This window comes from Cotesia glomerata, linkage group LG4, assembly GCF_020080835.1.
Source record: "Cotesia glomerata isolate CgM1 linkage group LG4, MPM_Cglom_v2.3, whole genome shotgun sequence".
NCBI classification, from domain to species: Eukaryota; Metazoa; Arthropoda; class Insecta; order Hymenoptera; family Braconidae; genus Cotesia; species Cotesia glomerata.
This window is the reverse complement of record NC_058161.1, coordinates 5,815,806-5,838,574: the sequence shown is the minus strand read 5'-3', so window position 1 is coordinate 5,838,574 and position 22,769 is coordinate 5,815,806. Positions and strand designations below refer to the sequence as shown.

The 22,769-nt window shown below is 29.7% G+C and overlaps 1 protein-coding gene across 1 annotated transcript in view; it reads right to left on the bottom strand.

Annotated features, from left to right (window-relative positions):
• Positions 1 to 22,769, bottom strand: part of LOC123264344 (neuroligin-4, X-linked-like) — a 314,172-nt gene that overhangs the window by 223,889 nt on the left and 67,514 nt on the right. Inside the window, exons 2-3 of the mRNA XM_044727584.1 lie at positions 3,574 to 4,445; positions 2,027 to 2,202 (exon numbers count right to left, since the gene is read on the bottom strand). Coding sequence (XP_044583519.1) covers positions 2,027 to 2,202; positions 3,574 to 3,836 — 439 coding nt within the window. The 5' untranslated portion in view covers positions 3,837 to 4,445. The remainder of the gene's footprint in view (positions 1 to 2,026; positions 2,203 to 3,573; positions 4,446 to 22,769) is intronic.

Genomic DNA, 22,769 nt, shown 5'->3' with positions numbered 1-22,769 from the left:
AATTGACGCTTTCCGCCCGGAAGGGAGAAAAAAATTTTTCGTCATTGTATACACACAAATTTTTACACTCTACACAATAACGAAAAATTTTTTATACTGTATAATAGTAATCATGATTCTGTTGAACTTAAAAAGTATCAAATTAATCAATCAACAATATAATCTTTACATTTTATTTACTTAAATAAAATTACAAAAGAAACTATTTTTAATGAATTATTATTATTTATTCAACGAACAAAATATCGATAAAATATCAAATTAAAAGATTAACTTATAAACTATGCATTTTATGAGATTAATTTAATGTCTATTGGTTTAATAGTTTTGTTCAGTTAGGTATGTCAAAAAAAAAATCTCTTTATTTATTAGTATAGCTATTGATTATTTAAGACTAGCAGCTCGCCCGGCTCCGCACGGGTATTTAAAACAAATTTGAAAATATAATATAGTCTATGTCACCCAGAGATGGCGTAGCTTCTCAACAGTGAAAGAATTTTTTAAATCGGTTCAGTAGTTTCGGAGCCTATTCAATACAAACAAACAAACAAACAATCAAATCTTTCCTCTTTATAATATTAGTTTAGATATATTTAGTTTATTTTTATGACAGCTTATCTAAAAAATGTAATACTATTATAAAAATTCATAAAAATGCTTACTTAATTTTAGTTTGATATTTAAAATTTTTCAAAATTGTTAATTATTCAAATTTTATTTTTATGTTAAACTAGCAGTTCGCCCCGGCTTCGCACGGGTATTTAACAAAAATTTTTAAATTATTCATAATATAAGATAGCCTATGTCACCCGGGGATAGTGTAACTTTCCAATAGTGAAAGAATTTTTCAAATCGGTTCAGTAGTTTCGGAGCCTATTCAATGCAAACAAACAAACAATCAAATCTTTCCTCTTTATAATATTAGTATAGATAAATAAATGTTCATTTAAAAATAATAAATTAATTATTAAAATTTTATTATTACTATAAATAAATGACAATCGAAAAGATGGAATGAATAATTAAAACTAATTATTTTCCAACCCAATAAATCTAAATTAAAAATGAGCAATTGAAGATGTACTTATTATATACTAAATAAAAAGTCTTATTAATTATTAATATTGATTTTTTCCTACTCTCAAGTTTACGTTATTGAAAAATTTCAGGATTTAATATTTTTAAACAAAAAATTTTTTTATTTAATAAGAAGCATTCTATTTAGCTTGAAACACTCGCGAAAAATAAAATTTCTCCTTTACCTCACATTCCTTAAAATTTATGCTTAATATTTTTTGATATTAAAATTTAAGTTTTATTATTATTGAAAATATTTTTCCATCTAGATTCCAAGCGCAATATCACGTTTGTTTAAAATCTAAAGAAAAATGCGACTATAAAATGGCTAAGAGAAATGTAAATAAAAATATATGAATAAGAATAAAAATGAGTTGGGGAAAAAACGTCGAGCGTACTTCACATGTATTTATAAAATATTGTGCATGTTGGCAATTCTTTTAACAATACGAATACATCATGCAATAAAAGATAAATAATGCATCGTCTCGGTGGATGCTGGATTCTATTAATAATACGCACTGTTTTATATCAATAACAACAAACAATATTATTATTATATAATGCCATCTCGATTATTAATTTATCACGTCGTAGTACCTATTTTGTTTTGGTTTATCAGGTTGATAAATTATTCGTGGGGGCTATTATTTATGCGGTAAGATAATTCTGGGTGGTATGATTAAACTTGAATAATATTGTATTGTACAAGGTAAATTTATCATTAGACACTACATGCCACGTAGTCGTCTGATAGAGAGAAATCTCGCGAGCACACCTGACGCTGTCGCTATTGAAAAACGTGTTCTGATTTCTGCACACCTGGCTTTGTTCTTTCTTTATTTTTAACTTTCTTGACGGTTCTATTTCTCGCGGATTTCTTAAATGTTTTAAAAAATTTTCTCTATTCAATGAGTTTATTTTTTTATTTGAAAATTAATGAGCTTACCCATAGCAGGAGCGTAGATGTTCAAATAAAGGCAGTCTTCGCTTTGATTTTTTAGATGAGGTAAAAGTCTTTTTAAATACTCGAGACGTCCTCGTGGCATTCGTTCCAATGCCGCCGCCTCGTTACTTATGTCGGGAAGTCTTTGCGGACAGACAGGCCCAATCGCATTAGCGAGTCTGTTGGAATAAAGGAAAAATTTTTAGTTTTCATCCAGTCATTGATTATTTAAGAAAATGATTTTAAAGTTTTTCTTAATCAAATTGATGAAATCGGTTGAAAATATATACATTTTTTGATAAATTTCTTAATTTTTTCATAAACTGATGATACATAGTCATCTGCAATGTTCGTATGTGATCACATATGGTCATGTATGGTGGTCACATCACATGGTCACATTATATGGCCATACATAGTCACATTTTATGGTCATATCTGGTCACATATGACAGTGATATTTCTTCATATGTGATAATCATACCATATCAATCATATTTATATGTGATAGTCATGTTATACGACCATACATGATCAAATATACACTGATAAAATAATTAACTTGACTCAAGAGCCAAAATCTAGAAACAAGAATATCATTTTGAAGAAAATGGTTTTCTTGAGTCAAGAGAATAAACTCTTGAGTCAAGAAATTATTCTTGATTTAAGTAAATTTTTCTTGTCTCAAGAATTTATTCTCTTGGCTCAAGACAATCGTTTTCTTCAAAATGATATTTTTGGTTTAAGAATTTAGTTCTTGAGTCAAGTTAATTTTTTTATCAATGTAGTCATACATAGTCATCTCATATAATTAGAGATAATCATATGATATTATTACATGTAAATGCTTTATCTGTTTATATGTGATGTGCATATATATGGTCATGTCCTATGATCATACCACACAGTAAAAAATTTTACGTCATTGCGTCTAAAAATTTTGTGTTAAATATTTAACACTTTTATGTGTAAATGTAACATTTATTGTGTTAAATTAACACAGAAAAGTGTTAAATTAACACAAAAAAGTGTTGAATATTAAACATAAAAATTTTTAACACAAAATTTTTTGACGCATTGACATAAAATTTTTTACTGTGCATACGGTCGTACACAGATCATCATATGTCAAGGCCATACATGGTTATATGTGAAGATCACACATAATCACATGTGGTAGTAATATATGATCATGTCATACGATCATAGACGATTATATCATATGATGATACATAGTATGTGATGGCTATACATGATTATAACATATGGACATATGTGATGATTATACCTGACATATATCATCATGAATAACTAATTTTTCCCAGTTCTAAAAAAAAAACTACTTAATGCCTAATTTACTCCCTTCTTTTCAAACAAAATTAATTCAGACTACCAAGCAATTGATTCTTAAGAACAAAGTTAAAAATTGAGACTCTAAATTGAAACTTAGTACCGAAAAAACGTTTATTAAAAAATTCATAATGATGCCCTTCAGCTTTTCCATCGCTAAGAACATGATAATAACAATAAAAATAATTATCAGCACTTACCTAACTCCGTCCCAAGGGTTGGGCGCTTTAGTAGGGGAAAATCTGCCGCCTCCAATCGGTGGTGTGGCGTACGGAATTCCCAGATAAACGTCCACCGGCTTGAGTTGCCTGTTCTCAAAGGACTGAGTCAAGCCTTGAATCTGTCCATTACGTAATTGTACTATCCGAGGGTTTAATTTCTGCTTTACCGACAGAGAGGAGACGATAGGCACAGTCAACACCAAACAGACCACAGCCGTCAGGAGTCCCATTTTGCATATCATTTTCTTCCGGTCATTAACTTATATTCTTATCTACTTTGATTATGATTATGATTATCGTTACAATTACAACTATTTCTAATAGTAAACTCTTACAAAACGCCTGAACTCAGAAGCAATAATAACCTCGGTTACTAACCTCAAAATCGAAAAAATTGGCAGTTATCGAACAGCGGACCCGTTTCCTAGATAATTTTAACCTTAAACTTTCGCTCATTATCATTATTATTCTCGAGTTAGTTTGATTGCCTCTCGAAGATTATTCTACATATCGAAAATTTTCCTCCTGTTTTCGCCCTTCCGACCCCACTACGGCCCCGATCGCCACCACCCCGCTTCACCGAATTCCTCCTTGCCATCTGAAAGTTAATTTCATCGCCTAATTACCTTAACTGCCAGCAACACGCCTCGTTATTTTCTTTTCAATAAAAAGTCTTCATCGTTTGTTATTTTTCGAGCGTCATAAAATCAGTAATTAATTTTTTTATAAAAGTAATATTAATAATAACAATAAAAAATTAATTAAAACGTCTCGATCCGAAAAAATAAATCTTAAATGATTGCGAACTAAATCTTTTCGAAAGTAGATCCTCTTAAATGAAACGACTGCACCTGTAACAGAAAATACATTAATTCCATTGATGAGTTTTAGTAAATTAGATTGTCGGTAAATGAGATCACTAGATTTACGACCAGTGGGATCGGGATTGGGATTAGTTGAGAGCGAAAGAGAGGGAAAAGAAAATAGAGACTATCCTGTAGGATATGAAAAAAGTTTTGTTGAAAAGACACATTGATCAAGTTGTAACACCATTCTGGTGTATTAGACGCGCGAAACACCGATTGTGAGATAGTCTGGTAGCTTTAAGTTTTAAAAAGAATTCTACCTTTTATTTTAAACTTTTATTTCGTGTTTGTTATGTCTTGACACTAGTAGACCTTTCTGTTTAACGAAAGAGAAGCTTTTTCTCACTAGGAATTTTTGAGAGAGTACTTTTCATGATTGCAGGGTTTCTTTTGGGAAGTATATTTCGCTCAAAGGAACCGAAGGGCAGGAGAAATCCTTTGGAATCTTAGATTTCTTTGTTGTTCATTAATTACGATAATTAAGAATATTCTCAATGAATTAACTGTAGAAGATATTCATTAGTACTTTGAATTTTTTATTATCTTTGTGTCGGGTATTTTTTTATTGAATGGCTAAAGCAATGGTTTTAATTAGTTACGATCTTCAAGTATATAATCAAGTTAAACATTTTTTATTCAAGATTTTCTTTAATAAAACATTTAATAATGGTTTTTGATATATTGTTTCTTTTCGGAATTTTTTTGATTTTTTGAAAACTGGTACTTGGAAGGATAACTTTCCTTGTTAAATGAAAATTCTATGTGAAATTATATTTTTGAGTCACAAGCAATTTCTAATAGGAAAAAAAAAATTAATTAAGTTTTTATAAAAATACTTTCTGATCTGACCAAGTTTCATTATAAAAAATTTTTATACATGACTTGACATGGCTTAATACAATTAGAATTATTTTTAATCAAAAAATAAATCATTAGTCATTAAATTATCATATTTTACTATCAAAAAAAAAATAAATTCAATAAAATGTACATTAAAAAAATTCTTTCCGTGCAGTTTTTTAGATATTTCTTACAAAGATAATTTTTTCATTTAAAAACTATCAAATAATTAATTGTCTGCAATTACACATTCATTATTAGTGAAAAAAGCTAACTACATATTTTTATGTACATTTTTAATACATTATATGAATTTTTCACTGATATAGAGATTGAGAAACTCCAAAAAAGCATATTTAAGATAATATCTAAAGATAAAAGTGATAATATCGAGTGACTGTAGTATGTAATCGGTAACAGTCGCGGTAGTTATGTATGAAAAAAATTTTTTTACACGCCCTTGTTGCGTTAGTCAGACGATGAGTATCAATTTAAAAATTCTTTCTTACAAATTTATAATATTAAAACCCGAAAAAAGAAATTTATCTATTCTTTTTAATTTTTATTTTATCAAAATTCTTCTTACTTTTTATTTTTTTAAGTCATATAGTAGTTTTATTTTATAAATCGTGATATCAATTGAAACTCATTGAAAAGCAATATCCTTCAATAAATTGAATGAAATCCTGTTGAAAGTCGAAACTCAAAGTTTATCTAATAAAGTACAAGTGACTAGTTAACTATGTCAACAAGGATTTCTTCATGACCAGCTATCAAATTTAATTTTCCAAGGAATTCGGATGTCAAACACTACTTGGGTATCTAATCTCTTAGTTTCATGGTTAATGATAAGTATTACTAGTTACTACTTAGTTATTATACATCGGCCAAGGAAGTAATGGTGGTTTGTATATAGACATTAACCAAGTAGATACTTTCGGACTTGGACGTTGCAAATGTCATTGTGTTCAACGTCTGTTAATCGGTGGATTTCCCACAGTAGGTGCCTATGTTGTTAAACAGCACCCTATGACAACGTTGTCACGGACTTAGCCCCCTGGATGGTAGCCTCTCCGTGATTTCCGAACGTGTTTGTGTTTGTTATGTCTAAGACGGGCAGGGACTAAGTTTGTAAGTGCTATCAGGAATATGGTATAGATTGTTCCTGAGAGCGTGAGACGGGGAGAATGAAGAGGAACTGTGTTTGAGTTAGCAAAGCAGTAATAATTGTTTCACCCATCCTACACAAGGTAGCCTTGTGAACTAAGCATCCGGTGATAGCACTTCCCGCTTTGCTATTCGATTAATATTTAGTACACTGAAAATTAGTTTGTATTTCAGTGTTGTGATGTTGTTTGATCAAACATCATCACGATTATAACTTCAATTTTGTTTTATAGTAAAAATAATATTAATAGAAGAAAGAGGAGTGAAATGGAATGTAGGGAGTACCCCAAAAATTGTGGAATAATATTTTTTTTACCTTGAAAATATTTAAAATAGTCAAAAATATACTTTGAGCTAGGGTAAATCCACCAATTATTGACCGATTAAGGTTTTCTTTTTCTGTACTAAGCTATAAAAAAACTATTAACATTAACTACAATTTATAATGGATTTTATTAAAGTTAAATACTTAATTAATAATAATTCATAACTATTTATAGTTATAAATAATTATAAGTAATTTTGTAAACTACATGTATGTAATTAAATTTATTCGATACTTTTGAAGTATTAACGACATCTTTAACAGAACTAAATTTACAATATAATTTTAAAACGTACTTTTTTATAAAATAATATAAATAATAGCAACAATTAATATAAAGTCACATCTCTTTAGGTTACAAATAATCACAAATTCATTTTGATGATGATAATTCTTCTGATTCATTTGAAATTTTTTTATTCTTCTTTTTTACAATTAAAGCTTTTTTTCTTTATACCTCGGTCGAAAGTACGCATCTTTTGCACCTATTTCGAGGCAGAAAGTTAAAGATTCGTGCATTGGTAAAGCTACACATTCGCCCTCTATAACAGCGGGAGCATAAAATGCTTTCGTTACTGCAACTAACATTAGTCATTTGTTACTAACTATGTTTTGTTTACGCTGATCATTTACGATTGATGGTACAATACAACTTGGTTATATTTATTTCTTTCTTTCTTCTACTTACATGAAATATTTCATATATAGATAAAGATATAACTGTCGTAAGAGTGAGTAGATCATCCAATGTAACTTATAACCAGGTTGTACTGTACTAAGATTCAGTTTGACAGTGACGTGTGTAAAATGGATCAACCTTATGTGATTAATGAATTATTTAGAAAAATGTACGCAGTAACAACAATTTAATTTGATTTTTATTAATTATTGTTAATTTTCAGATAATATGCTCGTTTTTTTTTATTTTTAACCGAGAATAATCTTTATTATGTTTGTTGAATTCAAGAAATTTCAGTTTTATTTAATCTATAAATTTTTCAAAAAAAATGTTTGTTAATTATTTTTTATTTGATTTTACATTAAAATTTTGTTATTTGATGCAGTACATTAAATATTTTACGTACTTTCGACCGGCTATAAAAAAAAATAGTATACACTACACGGGCAGAAGTTTGAGAGCTCTGAGAGCTCGGCTACGCCTCGGGCATCATGGCACGCAGTGCAGAAATCTCAAACTTTCTGCCCTAATAATGTAATATACTATTACTAGCTCGTAACTCTTTTTTTTTTTTTTAATTGCTTTGCAATTTTTTCTTCTAATAATTCGTTCCTTGATATAACCGTTCACTAAAAAAATTAGTACAAAATAATATTTCATAATCAAAAAAGATTTTGAGTATAATTTTATTTATAAATATACATTTTATAATCATTATTTTTATATTTACAAATCATTGAATGACTAAAGTACTTTAAACACTTGTCAGATTTAATTTTGAGGTTAAGAAGTTTGTATTTTAAATATACGGTTATTAATTGGACTGTGATAAAATCAGAGGGTCTAATAGATGACCGAATGAATTTTTTACTGGGTAATGGGCTTCTGACGGATCCAATAGTTGACCGGTCTTAAAATAATATTAAAACTGATCATTTTACTGTATTTATCCATAAAAGTTGAAATCTGATCTTCAATTAACATAATAAAATTAAAACATTTTATATTATGCCGATAAATATCACTAAATTAATGATGAAATGCACTCATCTCCCAATTGTGCGCTAGTTATTTTTGACCGCTTTATGGCTGGTCGCGTTGTAAACAAACACAGAATATTTTTTTAAAGCTATAATCACTGCGCAATGAATTGCGTAATTTTTTATTATGATGATTAAATGCCATATTTTTTTATTTTAATACTTTAAGAAAAAAAAAAACCCTTGTAAAAAATTAATTAATTAACTTTTTTATACATCGGTCAACTAATTGGTGACTGGTCAACAACTAGTGCATTTACTCTATTTAAGATAAAAAAAATTTTTTTCAGTAATTTTTAAAAATTTGATAAAAAAAAATTTCCTTTTTTCTAAAATGTTTTGAGCATTACAAAAAATTATTTTTAATGTCATTGTACACGAGGAATTGAAAAAAAATGTTGTTTAGTTTTTACTTTTTTTTTTATTTTTTTAGCTTCAACATCTATTAGTCATCTTCAAAAATTTTCCGGTATTTTGTGAAGTAAGCCTTATAAGAAATAACAAACTTTTTCTTCAATCAATAGTAAGAAATAGAAAACGAAAAAGCAAAAATAGTGTTTTATTTTATTGCATCAAGTATTAAAAAGTTTATGGATTGAATATTGGAACTCCCTATTTCGCTGAGTAAATAGTTCAATATAACCACCTTTTTTTATAGATTATTCACAGAAAGTATGAAAAATGTAATTTAATTAGCGAAACGTATAAATATATCCTTTAAGTCAAAGGCATTGAAAACATGAAAGTAAAAATACGAATTCATAATCTTTGAGCAGATAGAAAAATCTCCATACCGCAAAACTCGGATACGCTTTCGTCAAAAGAATGTCGCATTACATGAATTCAAATGCTCTCGCTTGAAATACTGATAACATGTACAGACTTATAGATAGTACGCGGTATATAAAAATGCTTTGAAAAATCTCACAGGAGTCGAATTTATCCGAGAACGTCGATAGTTACACAACAACTCATGACTATTTTTTTAGTTCTTCGTTCACCGTTCGTATTGATAAATAAAGGGGGAAAAATAATAAAAATCGGCAAAGTTGCTGCATCATTCCGCTTTTGCATTCGATCTTTTTCACCAGATATACATACACATACACTTCTTGGAAATTTCCAATTCGTAATGGTGGCTTGTAACATCCGATTTGAACACTTTCTCTCGCATCATTAGTTTTTCTCCTTTCCTCGGAAAAAGTTAACCTAAGCCGGATCGGAAAAAGGACCCAAAAAAAGATTCTAACAGAAATGACAATAACCTACGTCGTCAATCTTCTTACAATCATTTTGTTCTTACTCAGCGAAACTATTTGTTCGAGTAAACCTCTACAGATTTGTCTTCGGTTCAGTATCTATCGTTGATTAAATGTCATTTTATCAACATTACAAATTATTAAATGTTAGAAAAATATAAAAGCAACTAAAACAAAAAAAAGTTGATGTTTATTCTTTTATTTTTATAAATGTGTTAAAAAAAAATAATTTGATTTGAGAGAAATAATTTTTAACTTGAAAAAAATAAATAAATTATAAACATTAAATCGTAAAAAAGTTTTGAAAACCATCAAAACTTATTCAATCAATTAAACTAAATCAACTTGTTTCACGAATTCAAAAACTGATTAAAACTATTTCCATCAACCCAAAAGCTAAAAAAAGTAAATGTAAAAAACTATCGAATACAAACGTAGAGTATTTTTTACTCAAGTCCATTCTTGAATGTTTGGTAGGAATAAAAATAGCAGTGATCATTCTAAATTAGAACTGTGGATCCAAAAGAGCAAACGAAAACCAAGCGGATTATGCCGAACCAAACTGGCGCTTTGCTGATCGAAAGTACATAACCGATAAAGTGAAGGGTAATATCACATGCCATAAACCATTGGTTAGTAATTCCGGCGGCCATTCGATTAATATGTAATATAATAAACGACCAACTAACTACCCAAAATCTAGTCTTTATTCAATAATGCTCAAAGCCATATGCAAATTATTGCCCCTATCTACAATGCTAATCGATTATTTATTTATAATCATGATTCGGTTTTGTACTTACAATAATAACTGCAATGTATCTTTTAATTTGCATGGATGAATATTGGAAAAAAGGGAATTTTTCTCGATATTGTTTACACCTCAATTTTTTTTCGCAAGTTAAATATATCATATCGAACGAGTTATTTTTGAGATATTTATTTATCACATAATTATGGAAAATAACTCCGTACATACTTAATATTTCGATTCTTCCTTTAGCTAATATAATTTTAATATATTGCATTTAACTTTGTATTATATTATTCATAGACCCTGTTATTGGCTATTTGGTTGTTGGGTCGTGTAAATAGAAAATAAATAAATAAATAAATATTTTCGTTTCATTTTTTTATTTTTCTCTAGGAATTTTTTCCCATGAGTAAAGTGCTTCCATCAGATTTTTTTTTAATTCTGCGGGTAATCAAAAATCTAAAATTAAAAAAAAAAGTTTAAACTTTCGGTTACTCTGCAATAAATGTAGACGCGAGACAAAAAAGAATTCACTTGAAACTTTAAACGTGTTTACCTCGTAACAACTTTTTTCGCGTCGTGTCTGCACGATAACTAAAAAGTTTTTGATTTTTTTTTATTAAATCTCCGGAATTGATTTCTTTATAGTCAATTTAGAATTTTTTACTTGCTGTATTATACGATTTTTATCACTCTAAAAATTCAATATTTTTGTGTAAAAAAAATTTGTTTTTTTTCAATTATAAAAATTTTAATATAATTGAAATTCATGATTAACAATTAACCGGAAGAGAATCTATTGGCACGATAATAAATTACGGATATTAAAAATTGACAGTATCGATGTTTTAACCAACAATATTTATGTTCTACCGGCCATATATCTTTATAAATCAACTAACCGCAATAATAATAACAACAAGAAAGTACCATATAAATCAATTAGCTGAAAATTATTGGAAGTAGTCGCGTAAAATCCGGTTATCAATAAAATAATAATTAATGCTGATAAATATATTTATCCATACCCACCCTCTGTTATCGCTGGGAAATATTGTTTGTTGGGAATTAAAATAATTTGTTCAGAATAAATACCCACAGGCTAATAAGTCCATCATAAATAATAAATTAAATGCGTAACATAACATGATACGACTTGTTGAGATAACATTTCTTTTTGAATTGGTGGAAAAATCATTTATTTTTATTATTATGAACTCCATTATTCGCTTGGTTTAATAAATTGAAACTTTTTTAGTTTGTTATATTAAAAATTTCAAGCTCATTAAACATGACAATCTGACATATTTTCATAGTAAACTTGGAAAATAAAAATAGTTAGTTTTTTGGGTTACATTAGTACATATCGGTTATTCCATATTAATTTAACGACATTTTTTCGATTTTTTAAAATGTTATTACAGATGCAAAAAAACTATCTATGAAAATTTCTAGTTCTCTATCTCAACCCGTACCGAAGCAACAGATTTTTAGAGAAATTATTTTGAAATACTCATAACTTTTACAATAATTTAAATATTCCAAGTTTATTGGAGGTCTTTGTTTTAATAGTCTTCTTGAAAAAAACTCTGAAAATTAAGAAAAAAATTTTCAATGTCTTTTTGGCCGTTCTGATCACAAAAATTTAATTTTTTTCTTGATGTGACCTTCGATTGTTTTTAAAAAAAATGTGTAAAATTCTACATAAAAAAAATCAATTTTTTTAAAGTCGTACATCAAAGATCAAATAACTTCATAACAATAGTATATTACACTATTAGGGTAGAAAGGCACGCAGTTCAGAGCTCTCAAACTTCTGCCCGTGTAGTGTATACTATTTTTCTTTATAGCCGGTTGAAAGTACGTAAAATATTTAATGTACTGCATCGAAAAAGAATTGATGCCTGCCTCCGACATTTGCGGCACGAGCGAAGCGAGTACTGCTGGTGGGGGGGGGGGGGGGGCAGGCATCTAATAAAAAAATTTTAATGTAAAATCAAATAAAAAATAATTAACAAACATTTTTTTTGAAACATTTATAGATTAAATAAAACTGAAATTTCTTGAATTCAACAAACATAATAAAGATTATTCTCGGTTAAAAATAAAAAAAAACGAGCATATTATCTGAAAATTAACAATAATTAATAAAAATCAAATTAAATTGTTGTTACTGCGTACATTTTTCTAAATAATTCATTAATTACATAAAGTTGATCCATTTTACACACGTCACTGTCAAAATTAATCTTAGTACAGTATAACCTGGTTTTAAGTTACATTGGATGATCTACTCACTCTTACGACAGTTATATCTTTATCTATATATGAAATATTTCATGTAAGTAGAAGAAAGAAAGAATAGTATATTACGACCCAAGGCCAGAAAGTTGGATTTCCTGGCGTATGGGATATGATGGCCGAGGCTATCATATCACATACGTCAGGGCATCCAACATTCTGGTCGTGGGTTGTATACTATTTTTCTTGCTCTCCAGCCGAAAGTACGCAACCCCGTGGAAGGGGTTTTGCAAAACCGAGGCGAAGCCGAGGTTTTGCCGGGGGTGAGGGGGGCACCGCCCGACTTTTGCAAAGCCGAGGCGTAGCCGAGGTTTTACTGGTCGGGGCGGGCATGATAAAAAAGTAAAAATTAATAAATAAAAAAAAATAAGTTATTTTAAAGTTTACTAACAAACGCTCTGATTAAAAGAGATAACATGCACAGAACTTGTCACAAATATTTAAACTCGATTTAATAACAGAATTAATTTTTTTAAGTTGATTAAAAATTAGTTTTTAATCAGACGGCTACGAAAGATTAAAATTCAATTATTAGAAGCTTGTAGAGTAGGTACATGGATTGTTTTATAAACATCGCTTTACTAGCTGTCAAAATATTAAAGAAAGCAAATAGAATCTACAAAACTTTTATATTTTTATATTTAATTTTATATTTAAAAAAAACATAGTTAGAACAAATGACTAATGTCAGTCGCGGTAATGAAAGCATTTTATGCTCCCACTGCTATAGAAGGCGAATGTGTAGCTTTACCAATGCACGAATTTTTAACTTTCTGCCTCAAAATAGGTGCAAAAGATGCGTACTTTCGACCGAGGTATAAAGAAAAAATTTTTTCTCCCCTCCGGGCGGAAAGCGTCAATTTTCCGCCAGCTGCGCTAAATGAAAATGCCGCTTTCCGCCTCCGTCGAGGAGAAAAATAGTATAAACACCACGGGCAGTAAATAAGAAAGCCTCAGATCACATGTTTATTGACCTCGGCTTCGCCTCGGACAGCAATTACATGTGATCTGAGACATTTCTTATTTTACTGCCCTAGATGTGTAATATACTATTTTTTTTTCATAATTTAGATTTTTTTTCGTCTTGTGACTGGAATAATTAATTTTAATAATGCAATAAATTTCCTCTTTTCACAAAAATCAGCGATCAAAATCTCACTTGATAAAACGAAAATTTATTGAGTAAACATTTACCATGTAATTTTGACACCATTTTCACACACACAGTAAATTCCCAAGTTATTTTTTACGCAATCTTGTAAATCGATTTTATTTCCCGTAAAATTTTGTGTTTTCATTAAATCCACCCTTAGCCGGCATAAATGTTGTCCGCTACACGCGAGTCCAAGCGCTCGTGGTTCCAAGAGCCGGTGATTTATCGGACGGCCAAGTATTGTCTCCTCAACTGGCAGTGTTAGAGGGGATGGACTAGAGCTGAAGCAACACAGAGACAGAGATAGAGATAGAGTAGAGAAACATTGCTGAAATTACCATCCTGCTGTACCACAAACTGTATAACAAAGTACTGTACTCCGAACTAAAGTAGAGTAACAGTAGATAGTGCAAAACAGTCTACTAGACAGATACACGTGGAGGCTCGCGATGCTAGATGCGTGAATAAAACGGCGTAATGTATGCACACACTCAGTTCTCAGGCCCGCTCGCAAATTAAATACTTTGGTAAACAATTTTTACCATTATCATTATCATTGCCATTACCATTATCAACTTTTTGAGCCACCTGTGTCTGTTCTATTAAAATTGAGCACTAGAAGTGGAGTCAGTATCTAAACTTTTAGCCCCAGAAGAAATTTTATGTCCATAAAAGAGAATTTATAGTTAAGCAAGACATAAATGATGTCGATAAAAAGATTGGCTTTTTTACAACTCGTGTTCTTTTAATAGCCTGGTATACAATGCGCTCTGTAGAACATAACATTTACGTCAATTGTTGTAGCAAGAATTTTTTTTATTTATTTGTATTTATACTGCCGCGGTTTATTTTCCCCTGAATCGATATCGAATATGTCATTGGGATCGTCATACTGTGGAACTGGCGCTCGGTCGATGGGAGGAGGTGTTATGTTTACGTTCGAATCGTGTTTGGTAAAGGAATGGCGAAAAATGCGTATAGTGATAGAAAGAAAATTTAGGAGAGCGAGGGTGTTTTGTAGCAGCATAACAGAAGCTAGTAATCTTATCATCGATGGTGAGAAAAATGCGGATAAATAGCATCGTAAATTTTATTTAACATTGTTCCCTCCTGCAATGTTATTGAATCCATACGCCGGAATAATAAATATTTATGGTTTTCAAATTGGATTTAATTTACAGCTGGGTTTAGTTTTAGTTTTACTGTTACTTTACAGCGGTGAGATTAAATTTTATAGAAATAAAATGGAGAGTGGTGTATTACGGCTACGAGGTTGGGTAGTTTATGGATCAGTTTTTTGTTTTTTGACGCGGATCGTTTGGCTGTTTTGTTTTCGGTGATTCATTGATGTGTGATTTGAAAGCAATCATGAATATTACTAAAGTACTGTGCTTGGGTTTGTTGATAGATTTTTCATTTTAGTAGGATAGTTTTTTATGGGTGAGGAAATTTTTTCATTGCTATGATTTTTATGGGAGATATAAGCTTTAAAAACATCAACTGAAAGTGAAAAATTTTGGACATTTTTTAAGTAAAATTTTGCATATGTTCAAATTTTTTTTTTTCCTTTTCCAACCGATTTAATTTTTTGACCTCCTACAATAATTATACTTTTCAAGTTTGATAATTGAACTTCATAGTTAAAATCTGTGTCAAAGTTATGAAAGATAAGATCGGAGTTTAAAGAAGATTTAATTTGACTCAAGAACTATAAAAGAAGAGTTTAAATTCGGAACTAGGCTAAATATTCTCACTGAAGATAAAATTTTCCCACAAAAAACTTGAGGGATAAAAACTTCTTTATCTCAGTTTCTCCTTTTAAATTTCGTACGGTGTTAGACTTTAAAATTTCATTATGATTTGATTTTTTTCTGAAGAGATCATTATAATTTTCCGTAAATTAACGAATGTAAAAAAAAATTTTTTTTTTAACAAAAAATTCACATCATTACTGAAGCTATAATTTTCAATTTTTTTGGAAACTTAAAATAATTAATTATCGATCATTATTATCAATAATAATTTGATCATTAATTATATCATTTTTCATTAAAAAAAATTCGGAAAAATAAATGATTTAGTAATAGTATATTACGACCCAAGGATAGAAAGTGGATTTCCTGGCGTATGGGATATAATGGCCGAGGCGTAGCCGAGGGTTGTATACTATCTGGTAGTGGGTTGTATACTATTTTTTTTGCTCTCCAGCCGAAAGTACGCAACCCCGGGGAAGGGGTTTTACAAAACCGAGGCGAAGCCGAGGTTTTGCCGGGGGTGAGGGGGGGGGGCGCCGCCCGGCTTGTGCAAAGCCGAGACGAAGCCGAGGTTTTGCTGGTCGGGGCGAGCATAATAAAAAAGTAAAAATTAATAAATAAAAAAAAAATAAGTTATTTTAAAGTTTACTAACAAATGCTCTGATTAAGAGAGATAACATACACAGAACTCGTCACAAATATTTGAACTCGATTTAATAACAAAATTAATTTTTTTAAATTGATTAAAAATTAGTTTTCAATTAAACGGCTAAGAAAGATTGAAATTAAATTATTAGAAGCTTGTAGAGTACATGGATTGTTTTATAAAGATTGCTTTACTAGCTGTCAAAATATAAAAGAAAGCGAATAAAATTTACAAAACTTTTATATTATTTTCTAAAATTTTTATATAAATTATTTTTGCTGTATTATTATTAAATAGTTCATTAACAGAAATTTAGTTAGAAATTATTTTTATTTATTTGATATTATTTTGTTAGTTTCTGCGCTGACACGTTACATACAGACGATGTTTTGACTGTTATATACAGTTGAAACTCGCTGTATAGGCCGGTCGCGCCACGAAAATACGAAAGAAAGCGAGGTTCTATGCTGCCGGCCAGAAAATATGCGTAGCGCGCATGCGTTAGAGCAGGCCATAAAAGTTGCTCTTCCTGGAGTAAAGTGCGTCCAGGAAGAGCGTACTTTCGGCTAGGAGAGCAAGAAAAAAAATTTATCAGCTTTCATTTTTCATAGAACTTCCTCAGCAAAAGATTTTTTAGAGATCTTAGATTTTTTAGAGATTTTAGATCTCAATAAAGATATATAGATACCACCAACAATGATAAATAAACAAACCATCAATGATTGGAATCTAAGGAGCTAAATAAAATAAAAAACACAATATTTGTCAATAATTTAAGCCAATAAATGTATATCGCTTAAATAAACACATAAAATTACAAGATGGAGATAAAAATATCCACCTGGAGTAGACTCATCGAGCGATACAGATAAGGTCCGCGAGTGAATGGATATAATACAAAGGCTTTTACATGCATACAGATACCGCATATTTAGCATATCTCTACCACTACTCCACTTACTTTCCAGCACTTAGTTCCGTTATACCTTCCTACAGTCCCCTTACATACTACTAAACTACCACCATATCTCTCTGTATCTCTATTACTATCTACCCCTACACTAGAACCTCCTTCTTTCCTACTCATTCTTTTAACTGCTCTATTTGGTGCACTCTCGTAATTTGCCGGGACTCATCGTTTGAATTTAACCTCAACATATAACATTACTCCTTTATCTTTTTCTTTTCTCCTTTCTTCTACTTCCTTTTCTGCTACCACTTTCTTCAATACATTAGAGGAGTCGAAAAAAGCGCAAAAGATCTCTATTATGTACTGGCGTCATTATAATATAAAGTTTCGAAGAAAATGGAGTATGCTGGCTTCTCTTGAAAATTTAATCAAAGGAAATTTTTTTTTAATATTTCAACGTATATTCAATGCTACATAGATTTCTTTATTTAAACATTTTACGTACACAGTAAGAAAAATTTCTGTACTGGAGAACAAAATTCTTGACTCAAGAAAATTTTCGGGAGCCTGAAGGAAGACCGAAGTTGTGATGGCCGAAGTAAAAATGTTTCTTGAAATTCTATTCTTGGTGGAAGTAATTTTTTCTTAATTCAAATTATCATAAATACTTGATACAATAAAATTTTATATTTGACCAAGATTCTTAGATACTTTAGGAAAGCAGCGCTACCGACTTCAGCTAAGAAAAAAATTTCTCACCTTGAGAAAATTTTTCTCTTGAATATTTGATACCCTTTCTATATTATTTTAGCGTGCAATTATACATCATGAATGAAAAAAAATGATTTAATATTATTTGATTTTTCTATTTGACTTGTTAATCAATAAAAATATTAATGAAAATTTACTATCAAGATATTTAATTTTTTGGAGCAAGAGAGAAATTTTCTCAAGACAAGAAAATTGACTTCTGTTAAGAATTAAATTTTTTAGAGCACGAGGCTGAATTTTCTCAAAACAAGAAGATTTTCTTGACTTAAGGTAGTAGTACTACCGTTACCACAAGAGTCAAATCTCAAAACCTAACCTTATTTGATTATCGTAGTAGATTTCCCTGTACTAAATCACGTTGGAGAAAAAGAGACAGAGATAAATTCTGAATGTTTTTTATTAATAAATATTCTCATATGCTTGGAAACCATACTGATTGTTATTAAATATGTTCTAGATGTTATTTTCTCTCGTTGTCTTAATTTTTATAAGAAACCGAACGAAATAAAGTCTTTGATTTTTCATAAGGATCAATGGTTAAGGCAAAAATATGTAAATATTAATATCTTTTTTTCAGGACTTGCCAGGCTTCCAAAAATTTTACTGCTTACTTATGATATTATAAAGTACCAATATGCCAAATTTCATTAAATTCTGAACGTCAATTCTAAAACTGGTAGTACTACCTTAAGCAAATTTTCTTGGATCAAGATAAGTATTTTTTAAAGCAAAAGAATGAATTTTGTTAAAATAAGTGAAATTTCTTACGTCAAAAAAAATTTTTTTTTTCACTCAAGAAAATAATTAGGAAAAAAAATATTTTCTTGGCTCAAGTGAACCTTTTTTTCTGTGTAGAATTCTTATCGCGTATGTCTATATTTGACCACTGATCACATATGATCATCTTTAATTATGGATATTACTCATACATCCTTTAATTAACGGCTATACATGGTCATATATGATCATATATCGTGATCATACATGATCATATGCAATGATTACACTTGGTCATATACAATCATATCTAATAATGTCTATTGGTCACATGCGATCACATATAATGGTCATACATGAGAACATATTATGATCATCATGGTCATAAATTATGATCATACATGGTCACATATGTTTAAACTATTTGACAATAAATTAATTTATGGTAAATTTTTATGCATTATTAAAAAAGTAATAATGCCCAAACATTAAATTTGTTCCAATAGCCTAAACTAATAACTCACAGGAACAAGTTCAATTTCAATTTTATTTACAAAAGCATCGTGTAATTTAAAAGATTTATGCCAGTAAATAAAGACAAAAACTTTCAATAGTGTAATAAAAGTAAAAAATGTAAAACCTCAATTTGGCACTTGAACCAGTGTCGCTGCAAAACTGCATCCAACATCTGTACTTAATGGTTCATGAATTCAAAAGTCTGTCTGCAGTACATCCATCTGCGTACACAACACACCTATACACACGAATTATTTATCCGATCAAATTAAGCAGTTGAAAAACAAGAAAAAAATCCGATAAACAGCGGTCTTGACAAGAATTGCGGTAATCAGGACAAGCATTCGCGGAGCATACAACCAGGTGGTTTTCACCCGATAAATTATTTTGTATTCGGCAATACAGTAGTTTGAAATCGTCCCCGAGCTAACCACCACAGTATGGTGTAAACTTTAAACCAAAGTAGATACCGTAATGGAAAATAGAGAATAGTTCCCGTTACAATGCAATGTTTCTGCATTACTATTACTATACTGCGCCGAGCTTGCTTCAGAAGAAAGGGTCGCCCTGGTAATGGTGGCTACAGCGGTGTTATATCGGTTAGACTCGATGACAATGCCGTCGAAAACTATCATTTCAGAATGAGGTTGATCCGAATACGCCTTTCTATAGTACTACAAGCTCTGTTTTCTCTATTATTGGCGTACAAATGTGAGCTTGTCAATTTTTTAGCATCAACGTTATCTAATAGAAGTTTAAAAAATTGAAAATTCCCTTTGTTTACTATTAATTTAATATTTATACGCACTTACAATTTTTTACAGAATCAATATTTTGAATTTTTTTTTATAAAATTTCATTTTTATACGGTATTTTTTTAGATTTATTAACAAATAAAATATTATAGAGAGAATTTATCAAAAAAAGTGACTCATAAAAATTAATTAAAAATATTGATGCAATTTATTTCAAATATGTAACTATTTTTTTATTTTTATTAAAAAAAAAAAAAAAAAAAAAATTTCACTCTATGGAATTTTTTACACAATATTTTCTAACTATATAAATTGAATTATTTTCGGATTGTTATTCACTTCAGAGGGAATAAAGGAATAAATATCATCCAATCATCATTTATAATATTTACTTCCATACAAATGAAATTATTTTGTTAATTTCAGAATTATACAACAATATTCCCTACCCAACGCTGAAGAGCTCATAAAATTATGGACCACCCGTCGATGAATCAAACGAATTTGCAGAATAATAATTAAAATGCAATATAATATAAAATAACAGCCTTTTGTGTTGGGCCACAGGCAGCAAAATAATCTCTAAATTGAACATGAACAAGTATGATTGAAACGATTAAAATAATACCAGACTAATTCATCAGAGAGGTTAAAAATTAATAATTAAAACTCCCGCTATGAATTGGTATGGATAAATGAAAGAGCCAAACGTGTTCTTTGATTCGAAAGGTATATCCGAATATTTATCTAGAGTATTCTGCGGGTGATTAATTATACGAATTTATATAGACAGACAAACGGAATATTTCCGGTTTTATTTTGGAGTGGAGGAGTATAAATGAAAATAAACAGAAAAATAAGCTGGAATGAGAGTGTGTGATCGATCGAGACCGGCGCGACCCAGTTTTGGCTTTTTTATGAAAAAACGAAAGGGATAAAGCTCGCGAGTATTCTGCTGCCTTAGGGGGGCAAGAAATGTGTCGCGTTATGTTTTCACATATAAGACTCTAGTGTATTAAACTCTGCATAAAAGCACATCCGAATCAAAATGTTTTTTTTTTTTGTGAATGACATTCTGAAAAAGTAATGACTAAAAATGGAGAAATTTAAAACAAAACTATGAGGTCAAATTAAAGAGAGAAATCCCGACAAATTTCTAAATAGAATTTTTTTTTCAAAATTCGAAAATTAAATATAATTGAGAGTATACTGGCAAGAGGCAAAATCAAAATATTTAATTTATACGGTTTGGAGCCCTAATTATTTATTATACTAAAACTTTGAAGGTGTTTTTCTCAAAATCGTATTTTCAAAAATTACTCGGGCTGTAACTCTAAAAGTTATGAATAGATTTGGCTGAAATTTGATTCTGCTCTTTTTAATATCATTATTGGAAGAATATACCTTAAGTCTTAAAAATTTTGAGTAGATAATCAATTTTTTTGAGATGATCAAATGTCGAAAAAAATAGTATAAAATTTGAACTTTTTTTTAATGAGCTTATTTAATTTTTAATTTTATACTTTTTTATTATTTTAAAGATTCATCATTCCCATGCATATATAAAAAATAGAAAGCTATTTTTTTTTGTTTTACATTAGTAGAATAAGAGTGACAAGTGCAACACTTTTGAAGCTTGCGCCAAAATAGCTCAAAAAATTTCACTGAACCGCTATTTTGCCAAAAAAAATTTTTTTTGTACCTTTCAAAGTTTAAATGAAATAATGTTTAAACTTAAAAATTATAAAACTATTCTATCATTACAAAAGCATTCATGACAAAGACAAATTTTGAGTCATTTTTCAAGCTGGCATAATTTAAACTCGAATTTTTGGATGGTTAGTGCTGAATGTGAAATACAGAATAAAATAACTACTAATTACGGGACTAATTTGTACCAGAGTTAAAAGTACATTTGACGTTTAAATGAAAGTAAAATAAAAGCAAACAAATATCTCTCACGTCGACGTAATTAAATGCCATTCCAATTTTGCAGCAAGCACCGAAAAAAATAATAAAACCTTCCGGTGGGAGGATAATGTGTGAAGGAAAATAAAGTTGAAAAAAGAAAAGAAGAAGGAGAAGAAAAAATTCTACACACGGCACAATGGCTATTACTTCAACTAGCATGATTCATTCAGTTTAACGCAAGCGACAACGAGCTAAGTAATGGCTCTCCGGTGAATTTTTCCAACCACAGCACCTGCGATTTACCGAGTGGAGCTAAAATGCCAGACTGTGATCTACCTCCAAGATTTTTTATGCAATATCGCAATAACCCGTTGGAAAATATTATAACTTTAAATTAAAACGGCATCGGGTCATAAACTATGCTATTGATTTTTTTTCACTTAAAACTTTATATTATGCACCGAAAATAATTCACTTCGGTAACGAGGTCGTTGGGGAAATTTTAAGTGGATTGGAAAATCAAAATTTACTTCGTACTTTGTGGGCGATAAAAGTTTATTATTTTAAAATTAATTTTTCCCGGGTAGATGTCTGATGGTTTATTTTTAGTTATCATTTATCGCTTGTATAACACTAAGTGGGAGATTGAGTCGTTAAATTTTTCAGTTTATTAGTTCTAACTGATCTTTATGAGGTATCATTTTCACGTGAAGATAATGTTCTGTATAATATTAAATTTACTGATTTAATTATTTTAAATCGAAAATTCACATCATAAGCATTTAAAATCGCTTTTTTTATGTGAAAAAAA